Source organism: Rhinopithecus roxellana, chromosome 20 (genome assembly GCF_007565055.1).
Source record: "Rhinopithecus roxellana isolate Shanxi Qingling chromosome 20, ASM756505v1, whole genome shotgun sequence".
Lineage (NCBI taxonomy): Eukaryota > Metazoa > Chordata > Mammalia > Primates > Cercopithecidae > Rhinopithecus > Rhinopithecus roxellana.
The window spans coordinates 5,405,433-5,418,866 of record NC_044568.1 but is presented as its reverse complement, the minus strand read 5'-3'; the positions used below and the strand labels follow the sequence as shown (position 1 = coordinate 5,418,866).

The 13,434-nt window shown below is 52.7% G+C and overlaps 1 protein-coding gene across 2 annotated transcripts in view; it reads left to right on the top strand.

Annotated features, from left to right (window-relative positions):
* Nucleotides 1-1,379: 1,379 nt before the first annotated feature.
* Nucleotides 1,380-13,434, top strand: part of LOC115895297 (translation initiation factor IF-2) — a 36,610-nt gene continuing 24,555 nt past the window's right edge. Inside the window, exon 1 of one of the 2 annotated variants that reach the window (XM_030925539.1) lies at nt 1,380-2,061. In XM_030925539.1, coding sequence (XP_030781399.1) covers nt 1,651-2,061 — 411 coding nt within the window. In that variant the 5' untranslated portion in view covers nt 1,380-1,650. The remainder of the gene's footprint in view (nt 2,062-13,434) is intronic. The other variant, XM_030925540.1, reaches the window with a different exon arrangement.

The window sequence follows — 13,434 nt, the reverse complement described above, 5'->3', positions numbered from 1 at the left end:
TGAGCACCTACTATGTGCTGCCCACTCTGAGAGCTGTTAGGGATGAAATACGGAGCACAGCAGGGTAGGGGCAGCCATCGGGAGCTTAGTGGGGAGACAATTGTGCAACATGGTTCCAGTGTTTGCGGTGGGAGAGCTCAGGGAGTACAAGGACTTAGGATCCTGGGCAGAATCATGGAAAGGACACAGCCTCCCCAGTCTCTCCTTCCTCCACTGCCTCCCTGGCCTCCTCTGCTTCCCTGGCCTCCCCGGCCTCCCCAGCCTCCCCTGTCTCTCCTTCCTCCACTGCCTCCCTGGCCTCCTCTGCTTCCCTGGCCTCCCCGGCCTCCCAGCCTCCCCTGTCTCTCCTTCCTCCACTGCCTCCCTGGCCTCCTCTGCTTCCCTGGCCTCCCCGGCCTCCCCAGCCTCCCCTGTCTCTCCTTCCTCCACTGCCTCCCTGGCCTCCTCTGCTTCCCTGGCCTCCCCGGCCTCCCCAGCCTCCCCTGTCTCTCCTTCCTCCACTGCCTCCCTGGCCTCCTCTGCTTCCCTGGCCTCCCCGGCCTCCCCAGCCTCCCCTGTCTCTCCTTCCTCCACTGCCTCCCTGGCCTCCTCTGCTTCCCTGGCCTCCCCGGCCTCCCCAGCCTCCCCTGTCTCTCCTGCTTTTGAGGTAGGCTAGGAGCTGCTGGTGCCCATTTAGCCTGTCCTGGACTCTGGGTGTAGCACCTCAATGTCCAGAAAATACCCCCGGTTCAGCTCATCACGCAGCCAAGGAAGGAGCTCCACACTGACACTAAGGGTGCATCCTGGGCTCATTCATCAGTGCTTGCCTCCAAAATATTTCTCCACGTCTCCTCCCTTTGCCCACCTGCATTGTCTCTGTGCCTAAGCCCTGGCTGGGGGCCTGTAAGGATCCCCTATCTCCTCTGTCCCTGCACGGTCGGGTCCCAGCTAATCTGTCTGCCCACCACACCTCTCTCCCCTTGCCCACCACGCTCCAGCCCCACAGTCCTCTTTCTGCTTCTTTCCCAGCCTCCGGGCTTTTGCACACGCTATTCCCTCTGCCTGAACACCCTCCACTGGGCTGAGAACAACTCTGAGATATTTCTCAGCTGTTGCTTCCTTTGGAACGGCCGCCGCTGCTGTCCCTCTTTCAGTTCCAAGACCTGCTGAGCCTCCTGTCTTTTTCAGTTCCCATGCACCCAGCACTTCTTCTTGGCCTCCGTTTGCCCAACTGACAATATCCATTCTCAATGCCTTCTCACCCAGTGCTGAGCCCCACTGGGTGAAGGCAATGCCTGTCATGTTCATCACAATATCCCCTCCCCCATCACCGCGCCTGGTCCACAGTGACGCTCAAAAAATATCTATTGCCAGGCAATGCGAAGATACATTCATGTCATCCTGCAGGCGGAATTCTCCACGAGTTTTGAGCAGCCTCGGTTTTCCCACCACCTCCAAATCATGCAAGACACAGGGTAAGAGCAGACAAGGTGGCTGTGGCCGATGTCTACCCTCTCGAGGCGTCCTTTCTCTTCCCTCCTCCTTGAGGCAGGGAGACCATGGGGATGCAACCTGGCTGGGGCGGGGAGGAAGTGCAGGGCCTGACCACGGGCAGGGGACAGCGACAGCCTGGGCCGGGGCAGGTGAGCGCGGCGCAGGCTCGGGCCCGGCATGTCCGCGGTGCTCGCGAGAGGCCAGCAGAGGGCGCCAGAGAGCCAGGAGCGGCCCGCGGAGGAGCCCGCGCCGGCCCCGATGCCCCGCTCCGCGCCGCGCGGACGCACCGAGCCCGCGCTCAGACGCCCCAGCTCCGCCGAGAGGCCGCTCGTGCCGGGTGCTTCCTCTTCCCCAAGTGCAGGTAGAGCCCCCGGAGCCATGGCCAGCCCTTCCGGCAGCTCCGAAGCCACGGGCAAGCCCCGAGGCAGGGATGGCCGGCCCAGGAGGGAGGAGGACGATGTCCCTCCCGAGGAGAAGAGGCTGCGGCTGGGGCTGGAGGGGGGAAGCGCACAGCCCGAGGACGGGGAGGACGCCCCGCGGCCAGGCAGGGAGGAGACCGGCACCCAGACAGGTGGCGACGGCAGAGGAGTAAGTGACGGGGGCGCGGGGGTGCGGGGGGCGCGGGGGCGCAGGGTGGGCGCGGCGGGAGGCTCCGTGGCCGGCCCTGGGTTGAAGTTGGTAACTGAGCGGCAACTCCTGCGGGCGCGGAGTGACAGCTCGTGACAGCCTCCGAGACGCCAGCTGCCCCTTCTCGGGTGTGTGGCTTCGACTTCTTGATGTCTCCCACGACGTCCCTGGCCGTGAGACCCGCTGGACTCTGCGGCTGGCCAAAAGGGGAGGGGGAGCCCCGCGTCTCGGGGGCCCCCAGCAGGGGAAGGGGTGGGGGTTGCGCTGGGCATCCTGTCTGGGGCATCTGTCTGGGACTCTGTCGGTGCCTCTCACCTGGCGAGGGGCTTGTGGAGGGGGTAGGGGGGAAGTCCCTGGCGCCAGGCTTGGCCAAGCCCCGCTCTGCTGGGCTGCGGGCTGGCGGCGCTCACCCAGCTCCTCACCTGCCCCGCATCTTCCTGTTTTTTTTCCCATTCTGGTTGGGCAGCGAGAGTTGAGAGGAGGCAGATGGCTTCCATCCCAGAAATTGCTCTCCTCTTTCCATTCCCACAGAGAGGGACAGAGAGGCAAAGTTCCTCGCATCCCCCGGGGCGCTGTCCTGTGAACGCCCTGTGTCCCGCACACGTGGGCCCCTGAGTCACCCGGCCTGTGTGTGTGGGATGGGGCTCCGTGGCCAGCCTGGCCTCCTGGGGTTCACTTTCTGCTTTCCTACCCCCAACTCTTCCTGTGTGGCTTTGCTGGCCTTCCGCTGGGGAGACACATGGGTTTGGAGGGCAGACGAGGGCCCCCTGGAGAGCTGTACCCCTCAGTGAGGGCTGCCACCTTGATGGTTTTTGATGGATAATGGGGTTGACCTCTTTGTTCCTTGCAAATGTTTTTATGTTTGACCATTTGCTCAGCTGGGCTTGTCTTAATAATTTGATTCGTGGTTAATGAGCCCCACATGGGAGAGAGGGCGGCCTTCAATTCTGAACCCATTTAGGCAGCACCGGCAGCCCTCCTCGCCGTGGGCTGCATTAGAGTCCCCCTGCCCAGGCTTGGAGTTGCTGCCGGATGCTGTCTGGGAGGCTTGGTCATGATGACATCCTTATCTCCCCGTGCATGTTACTGCATTCAGAGCTTGGGTCACCTGGACACTGAACTCAGGTGAATTCTGTTTGAGATCCCTGGAGAAGAAGGACAGTTCTCTGGAAGGTTTTCCAGGGCCCATCACGGAAAGGATGAGAAGGGAGAGGTCCTGGTCGGGGACACAATTACAGTGGTAGCCTAACACTGGGAAACTTTGTTGTGTGAAGTCCTTGTCAGTCCCTCTACCTCCCTCTTTTACGAGGGCTCTGCCAAAGACCAGGATATCAGAATGCAGTGAAGTGACCGAGTGTAGTGGAACCTTGGGAATATGGGTCTGGAGCCAGGCGGCTGGGGTTTGCATCCTGGTTTTGCCCCTCCTTAGCTGGCTGACATGGCACAAGTCACGTACCCTCTCTGAGCCTTACTGTCTTCAGTGGCAAATGAGTCTGTCAACAGGCCCCATTCCGTGGGGCTATTACTGCTGAGATTATAGGAAGCTCGTCTGTAGAAAGCACTCAGCATTGTGCCTGGCACATAGCGTATGGTGGATAAATGGGACTTAGGACTGAAACTCATGCCTTGGTGTGTTTTTGCAGTGATGTTTTGTTCTGGGGTGCATCACAAGAGACAAGGTTCTTGCCCGGGCCTGGTGGCTCAAGCCAGTAATCCCAGCACTTTGAGAGGCCGAGTGGGGAGATTGCTTGAGCCCAGGAGTTTGAGACCAGCCTGAGCAACTGGCAAGTGGTGAAGACTCATATCTACCAAAAAACAAAACAAAACCAAAAAACCAAGCCGGGTGTGGTGGTGTGTGTCTGTAGTCCCAACTACTGGGGAGGCTGAGGTGGGAGGATTGCTAGGGCCTGGAAGGTTGGGCTGCAGTGAGCTGTGATCGTGCCACTGCACTCCAGCCTGGGTGACAAAGCGAGACCCTGTCTCAAGGAAAAGAGAGAGAGACAGACCCACAAGAGTCTTAAGCCAGAATCTCCATGTTAAAATGCTTTCTGGAGGCTAAAAGGATTATATATTAATAAGGAAATATTCAAAAGGCAGAAACCCCACTCATTTTTTGGTCTACAAAGGGAAATGGGAATCCCATGAACTGAAGGATGATGGAGGAACTGAACAGACACTGTCTTTGTTTCCTGAGTCTGATTAGGGTACCCTCTTTTCAGGGTGCCTGTATCTGCTCAGTCCAGCGGCCCCTCGAAAAGAGGGAATCTTGATTTTCATACTTAAAATTTGGCCCGCTGCCCATAATGCCCGCCAGACACATTCCTTTTCCTTTTTAGTTTCTATGGGAATACTCTGTTTGAAGAACCCGTGAGGCAGTGTCAGGCTGGTGTGAGGATCAGCAGTGGTTTCTTTGAGGAGGAGAGCCCGTTTCTTCACTCGTAGGCCATGTCTGTGTGGATCAAGAAGAACAGAGTGCCCTTTTATGAGATTTTGTCTGCGTAGACCATTAGCTTGGTAAAAATGTCAAAACCATCCTCGTTCTTTAATAGCAGATTATTTTGGACTTTTCTCTGCAAGAAGCACCATGGGCATTCAGATGCTTTTAAGGATAAAATGTTCTTTCTCATCACCAGGCCTGGTACTCTGGATGGCTGAGGTTTTAATGTGACTGGGTGTCCCTTGGAGTGGCTCCCAGGCTGTGCTCTTGCAGTTGGGTGGCAAGGGGTTGCTTTATTCGATGGTGGCTAGAGGGTGCTTTAGCAGGTAAATCAAGACCCCAGGAGCCCCTGAGTGCCCAGTCCTGCTGCAGGGCATCTGTTTATGGTGGAGGGTGAGGGGTGTTGATTCCCTGCCAGTGTCAGAAGTTTCACAGGCTTCTTGTGTATCCACAAACACCCACCCCATTGAGAAGGCATAGAAAACCTGGCCCTCTCCAAGCCTTTATTGACCCCTTGTAAATAATCCCAGGATGTGTGTGACCCACCGCTCTTCCTGGAAGGAGAGAAAAGTCTTTCTTAGGTATTTGGTTATCAACCTCAGCCATTCAATCAACCTTCCCGAAGACCAGGCACCTCAGCAGAGATTTCTGGGTTGTGAGGCAGAACTGAGCATTCAAGGGTAATAACTCACTGGAGTCCCTGAAATCCCTGATGGACGCACCACGTAAGAGCATCCAGGGTTGAAACCAGATCGGGAAGGTTATTGTCAGCCTGGGGTTCCTGCAGAGGTTCATCCACGTGGCAGGTATTTTCCCTTCTTGCTGGGGAGAACCCTGGGTTTCTCAGGTTTGGCACAGTCACAACATTTGGGGTCAGACCATTCGTGGTTGTGGTGTGGTCGTCCTGTGCATTGTAGGATGGATAGCAGCATCTCTGGTCTCCATCCTCTAGGTGCCATTCTCCCCTGCCAGTTCTGTGTACCCCAAATGTCTCCAGATGGTTTCAAATGCCATGGGGCAAGGGAGTGGTACATGAGCAAAACCACCCCCGTTGAGAGGCATTGGTCTACACTTGTGGAAACGTTTGAGGGTAAGAGTGTCGAGCTTGGGTCCCTGCTGTACCCTTTAGGAGCAATGCGGTCTTGGAAAATTAATACTACTCCAGGGGCCTCAGTTTTCTTATCTATAAAATGGAGATCAATGAGATACACTTTCATAGGAAGGTTATATGTGATTTACTGAGATAATAAGACAGTACATGGAAAATGCTGGGCATAGCATTTATTTTTAATTTTTTTTTTTTTAAGACAGAGTCTCGCTCTGTTGCCCAGGCTGGAGTGCAGTGGCATGATCTCCGCTCACTGCAACTGGGCTCAAATGATTCTCCTGCCTCAGCCTCCCGAGTAGCTGGGATTACAGGTGCCTGCCACCACGCCTGGCTAATTTTTGTGTTTTTAGTAGAGATGTGGTTTCACCATGTTGGCCAGGCTTTTCTCAAACTCCTGACCTAAGGTGATTCGCCCACCTTGGCCTGCCAAAGTGCTGAGATTACAGGCGTGAGCCACCATGCTGGGCTGGGCATAGCACTGTAACGGATAAAGCACAAAATACTTGGGCATATTTGGATTGTCTAGACTCCATCCTCCATCCCCTCATGCACTGGTGCGGTGCAGAGCAGAATATCACCCACCTCGACTGCAGAGTGGATTTGGGTGGCATCTTGGCTTTCTGCACAAGACTCGCCTGTTCCCCGCCACATCCCCCTGGTTCTCAGGGTCCAAGATTCCAGGAGGCAGGGATGTGGGCAGGCAGGGCAGGTGGCCCACCCAGTTCATTCCCACGCTGGGGACTTGCAGAGCCGGCTGTCTCCCCAAGACAGGGTGTTTGGACCAACATCTGGGTGTTTGGATTTCCATTTGAGCACAGCTGGACTGCACAGGCTGAAACTCTCTCTACCGAGATATAGGTATTTCCTTGGCAACAATCTTTCAAGCTGACATGGAGACATGGCCACCCGCTGGAATGCGGTGTGTCTGCTGTGGCGCTCTTGTAATTTGTGAGGCAGGCTCCTGAGGAATGCAGTGCGTAAGTGGGAAATGGTGGGAAGTTCTCACATCCTCCCCTGGCCGAAAGTGCTGCCTGTGCAAGTTGGTGGACGGTCCTTTGAGCAGGAAGAAGACACGGAGCACGTTCCTGTTAGCTACGACAGAGAGGGGCAGGGTACACACTGGACATTTCAAGCGCCTCCAGAGAAGCAAGTCTCACTGCGCTGGGAGTACTTGTGGAATGGGGGCCGTGTTGCCCTGGGCTTTAATTATTTCAGGAATATTTAACCACAGGGCCGGCAGGCTGGATCTTGGTGTGTATTTCTCAGTTGGAAAGACTTTGGACCACAGGGAAATGTCTCAATTCTTTTAATTTCATGAAGGTGGTCATTGTTTCTTTTGGTGGCCTCTGGAATGTGACACAGAACTCAAGGGACAGGAAGGAGATGAGTTGGAGGCTGGGACAGGGGTCCCTGCCAGGGATGCTGGTGACTCACATGATGGTGCTGGAGATGTGTGGAGTCCAGTGCCTGATTTGGGGAATGTTCGTGGGGTATGTTCCAAGGGCCTTACGGACCTATTAGGTACTGGAGGTGAAGGGTCAAGTTTGATCTCAGGGCTACAGTGTCAGGCAGGAACAGGAAGTTGATGTTGGACTCGTTGACTGAGGTTGCTTGGAACCCAGGAGGCAATGTGGGCCAGGACAGATGGGTCTGGGGCTGGGAGGGCGGGTCTGGGCTGGAGACTCGCTGGGGCTTGGGAGACATCCCAGGTAGATGGTGGTTGAGGCTATGGAAATGGCTGCGATTGCCTGGGATGAGAGTGGAGACAGACAAGATGGGGGTTTTACTCTAAGCCTGGGGAACCCACCTCCCAGGTTCAAGGGATTCTCCTGCCTCAGCCTCCCACGTAGCTGGGAATGCAGGTGTGCGCCACCACGCCCGACTAATTCTTGTTTTTTTAGTAGAGATGAGGTTTGGCCAGGCTGGTCTCAAACGCCTGACCTCAAGTGATCTGCCCACCTTGGCCTCCCAAAGTGCTGGGATTATAGGCATGAGCCACCATGCCTGACCATTTTTAAATATTAATTTTTATGAAATATTTTCAAACACGTTTTACTGTACATTGGATATGTCGATCATGATTTGAAAACTTTATCAAAATCCAATCAAATGTCAATTAACCGTTTAATTGTGGCTAGGTAAGGAGACTGTTTTTACCAAAACATATTAGAACAATAGCCACTTATAGAAATAATCTGTTTTAATTTTTCATTGAATTAAATAATCTTTTATATTCTGGCCAGGCACAGTGGCTAACACCTGTAATCCCAGCACTTTGGGAGGCCAAGGCCAGTGGATCACCTAAGGTCGGGAGTTCGAGACCAGCCTGGCCAACATGACGAAACTGTCTCTACTAAAAATACAGAAATTAGCCGGGTGTGATGGCACACACCTGTAATCCCAGCTACTTGGGAAGCTGAGGCAGGAGAATCATTTGAATCCGGGAGGCAGAGGTTGCAGTGAGCTGAGATCGTGCCACTGCACTCTAGCCAGCTTGGGTAACAGAGCAAGACTCTGTCTCAAAAAAACAAAACAAAACAAAACAAAAGATTCTCAATTTTATTTTTAATAATTACTTTTGTAAAGAGAATATCTTCTTTTTTGGAGTTGTTGAATTTATTGAATTGACAAAAATTACGTACAAAAGGGTATACAACATGATGTGATTGAAATATGTATACATTATGAAATGGCTAAATCAAGCTAAATAACATCACCTCCCAGACTTATTTTTTTGTGGTGAGAACACTTAAAAAATCTACTCTCTAGGCTGGGTGAGGTGGCTCAAGCCTGTAATCCCAGCACTTTGGGAGGCGGGGACGGGCGGATCACGAGGTCAGGAGATCAAGACCATCCTGGCTAACACGGTGAAACCCCCTCTCTACTAAAAAATACAAAAAACTAGCCGGGCGAGGTGGCGGGCGCCTGTAGTCCCAGCTACTCAGGAGGCTGAGGCAGGAGAATGGCGTGAACCCGGGAGGCGGAGCTTGCAGTGAGCTGAGATCCGGCCACTGCACTCCAGCCTGGGTGACAGAGCCAGACTCCATCTCAAAAAAAAAAAAAAAAACCTACTCTCCTAGTGATTTCTAAGTGTATGATATGTTGTTATTAACTATAGGTACCATGCTGTCCCATGGATCTCTTGAACTTATTCTTCTTCTCTAAAAATGACATTCTCTGTCCTTTGATGGGCATCTGCCCACTTCCCCACCCTGGCAGCCATCATTCTGCTCTACTTCTATGAATTCAACTTTTTTCTTTTCTTTTCTTTGTTTTGAGACAATCTCATTCTGTTGCCCAGGCTGTAGTGCAGGAGTGTGATCTTGGCTCACTGCAGCCTTGACCTCCCAAGCTCAATCAGTCCTCCCACCTTGGCCTCCTGAGTATCTGGGACTACAGGCGTGCACCATCACGCTCCACTGATTTTTGTATTTTTTGTAGAGATGGGGTCTTGCTATGTTGTGCAGGCTGGTCTCGAACTCCTGGGCTCAAGCAATCTGCTGGCCTCAGCCTCCCAAAGTGCTGGGATTACAGGTATGAGCCACCATGCCTGGCCGAATTCAACTTTTTTGGATTCCACACATAAGTGAGATCATGTGGTATTTTTCCTTCTGTGCCTGGCTTATTTCACTTAACATAATATTCTCCAGGCTCATCCATGTTGTCTCAAATGGCAGGATTTCCTTCTTTTTGAAGGCTGAATAGTATTCCATTGTGTACATACACCACATTGTTGCTGGAAGTTTAATGGAGGCCAGTTGAGGGAGGAGGGGGAAAAGATTCACTCTAAGTCAAGATGCTCCAGCACCCACCCAGGATGTGTGCAGGATGCTCCTGGTCTTGCAAACCGTGATTTGTGGGACTCCAAAGCCCCTGTCCTTCCACGATGCTTGCTGTCCCATTATCACATTTCCTCGGAGGACAACCCAACCTTGGTGGAGAGCCCTGCTGTGGCCGTGTCCCTCAGCATGAGATGGCAAAGGATGGTGCTGCTGGGAGACCCTTACCTCTGCATACTGGGGGCTGTTTGCCTTCTCCATTCTTTCTCCAAGTATCTGAGCAGCTCCTCTGTGCCAGGTGCTTGCTGGTCTATAAAGTGTATCGATCCTTGGAGATCATGCTGTAGCAGAGGAGGAAGGCTACAGCCCACAGGTCAGAATCAGCCCCCTGCTGTTCATACAAATAAAGTTTTATTGGAACATGACCACACCCATTTCAGTGCATACTGTCTATGGCTGCTTTCCTGCTGCAATGGAGAGTTGAATAGTTGGGACTGAGACTCTATGGCCTGCAAAGCTGAACTCTTTACCATCTGGCCCTCAAGAGAAAGAAAAAAATTGCTGATCCTTGTACCCTGAGAGTCTTAGGTTAAGAGGATTTTGTACCACCCTGACGTCCCAGGGGACCATGAGTCTAGCCACCCTTGAAATGTACACAACTCTGGGCTAGGCATGCAGTAGGCGAGTCCCAGTTTTGCAGGTCTTTGGTATCAGGGACACTGCCCAGGATTTTGAGTGGGGTTTCCTCACCACTGTGGCTGGGCACTGGGCGAGTGTTCTTTCTGATTTTTGTATGAGGAGGAGAAAGGAGGGAGGAAATGGCAACTTGTTGCCGTGTTTTAAGCATTTTCCTAAGATGGGTGTCCAGGCAAGGGCTTGGGATCTCACCTTGCACAGCTTACAAAACCCAGTGAGGTCAGCTGTCTTGGCGCTGCCACTCTGAGGGATGGAACCCCCAAATGACTAGGAAGGGAGAGAAAAGCATGGTTTCTGCAAGCACAAGAACTGGCGTTATTGGAATTAACATTTCCCCCAAGTTTTATAATGTCTAGGCATGCATATTTAAGTGTCTGCCTCAAAAGCTCTTGCTAATAACCAGATGGTGCATTTAATTTCCTTTTTTTGTTCTCTGAGCAACATGCAGCTTCCTGCACAGTCCTCCTTGCAGGCAACTGTGCTGAGGTGACAGTCCTTCTGACTGCCAGCACAGATCCCCAGAGCCTCTGAGAGCCCTGTATTCTGGGGGCAGCCTTTCCCCTTCTATTCCGCCCCAGCTGGAGGGGGGGCAGGTTACCCACAGCCTAGCACAGGGCTCCTGCCTTAGCTTCTCTAAGGAATCTGGCTCCCTCTGACCCTCTAAACCTCACCAGCTGAGGATCAGAGCCCCGGGGCATGGGCCAGGGGTTGGTGTGAGGTGGGGGGAGTGGTGTGAGGTGGGGTGGTCTGAGAGTGCAGCTCTGGAAGGGGGCAGGGCAGGCCCAGGAAAAGCTGCTTGGAAGAGACTGCAAAGAGATGGCAGAGTTAGGACAAGAGGGCCGGGCACGGTGGCTCACACCTGTAATCAAAGCACTTTGGGAGGCCAAGGTGGGCGGATCACCTGAGGTCAGGAGTTCGAGACCAGCCTGGCCAACATAGTGAAAGCCTGTCTCTACTAAAAATATAATAATTAGCTGGGCGTGGTGTGGACACCTGTAATCCCAGCTACTCGGGAAGCTGAGCCAGGAGAATTGCTTGAACCCAGGAGGTGGAGGTTGCAGTGAGCTGAGATGGTGCCACTGCACACCAGCCTGGGTGACAGAGCAAGACTCCGTCTCAAAAAAAAAAAAAAAAAGTTAGGGCAAGGGGAGGAGGGAAGAGAAGGGAGCTGTGGGACAGCAACCAGGACCTTAAAGGCACAGAAGAGGAAGCTTGGATTTCCAGTTCCAAAGGACATGAAGACAAAGTCACACACCTTCAGCCTGCTCCGGGTGAGGCTGGGCTTTGTGCATTTTCCTTGTTTTCCTTTTCCTTGTGTTCAGGGTGTTGTAGAAACAGGTACATAGGGGGACTCTGTGTAGCGCCTGTTCTGATGGCCTTCAGGAAGCATGGGGTGCCCTGGTTTCCTTGGCTTCGTGTCCCCCTTTCCTCCTGCCACCCCTGACTGTGCACCCCATCTTGTCCTTCAGACCACCCTCCTGGAGGGGGCCTGGCCAGGGCTTGTGTCCTTGCTAGCCTCTGGGGAGGAAGACGCTGTGACTTGAAAGCCTGTGGACTTAAATTGCAAGATGTGGGTGCCTGGGAGGGGACGGCCATAGCCCTCTTGACTGATCCATTCATGTTTTTTTTTTTTTTTGACTCTGTTCTATGTTGTCCTGACGGAGGGGTAAGCCCCTGGCTTCTGCCTTTCCTGCCTTGAACTCTTGCAATTAGGCCAAATGGGAGGGTCCTGTGGTCTGAATCTAACTTCTTACTTTTTGTTCTGCTTATTAAAAATACAAATTATTATTTGTTCATTTGTAAAGAATTCAAGCAATGCAGGCCAGCTCTGTGGCTCACACCTATAATCCCAGCACTTTTGGGGCCAAGGCGGGCGGGCTGGGAGTTTGAGACCAGCTTGGCCAACCTGGTGAAACCCTGTCTCTACAAAAAATACAAAAGTTAGCCGGGCTTGGTGGCACATGTCTGTAATTCTAGTTATGTGGGAGACTGAGGCAAGAGAATCAGTTGAGCCCAGAAGGAGCAGGTTGTAGTGAGGAGGAGGTTGCAGCAAGCCGAGCTTGTGTCCCTGGACTCCAGCCTGGGCAATAGAGCGAGACTGTATCTCCAAAAAAAAAAAAAAAAAAAAGAATTTATATAGAAAACAGAAACAAAACTTGCCTTTGATTTGCGTTTCTTGGTCTTGCTTCTCAGAGGTAACACTGGGAAGGGTTGGGGTATACCTTTCCACTCCTTTTTCTTTTCTTTTTTGTTTTAAGTTCTGGGATACATGTGCTGAACATGCAGGTCTGTTACATAGGTGTCCATGTGCCATGGTGGTTTGCTGCACCTGTCAACCCATCATCTAGGTTTTAAGCCCCGCATGCATTAGGTATTTGTCCTAATGCTCTCCCTCCCCTTGCCCCCACCCCTGACAGGCCCCAGTGTGTGATGTTCCCCTCCCTATGTCTATGTGTTCTCATTGTTCAACTCCACTTATGAGTGAGAACATGCGGTGTTTGGTTTTCTTTTCTTGTCCACACCTTTTTCCTCTCTGCACATAAGCACATGTATTTGCATGTAAGTGTTTATTGTAACCTTTTTAAAAAAATAGAAATGGAATAATGCTATATTTATTCTTTGGCAAAGCCTGCTTTTCAGGCAGCATGTCTTTGACGTTGTCTCACGTTGGAACCTGGGCACCACCTTCTTCTCCCGGCAGTTACTCCGATGGGTGGATGCGCCATACTTCACTTAACCAGCCCGCACCGATAAGTCTTTGGGTAGTTTCTGCCTTTTCCCAGTCGCAGACGGTGTTCTGATGAATTTCCTCACACATATCTGCCTGCATTTCTGTGAGATGTTCCTGGAGGTGGGCTGTGTAGGTCAGAGGGGAGGTCTGTGCTAAATTTGCATCCTGTGCTAAATTCCATCCAGTCATCCAGCTCCCCAAGGACTCACATGGTACTGTCCTGTGTAGACATCATCTTCTGCAGATGTCTCTTTCTTTTACTCAGACCAGTCTGCATCCCGGTGTCCTGTGGGGGGTCCAGCCCCTACCCACTTGCCTGCCCCCACCCCACAGTCCCCCCAGCGCCTGCTGACAGGGACTCTGGCTTCTGAGCTCTGGCAGACTGCCTCACTCTGGAGAAGTTTGCTTTCTCAAACATTCCTGGCAATATTATTGCGAATCCCGAGGCCTGCATTTGCCTTCTTCAGGCCTCAGTTTTCTCATAAGTGAAATGGGGATAATGTGATGCTACTGTCTGCTAGGGCTGCTGTGAGGGTTCAGTGAGATCACCGTTGAGAGCGCGTGTTCACAGCGCCGGCCTCTT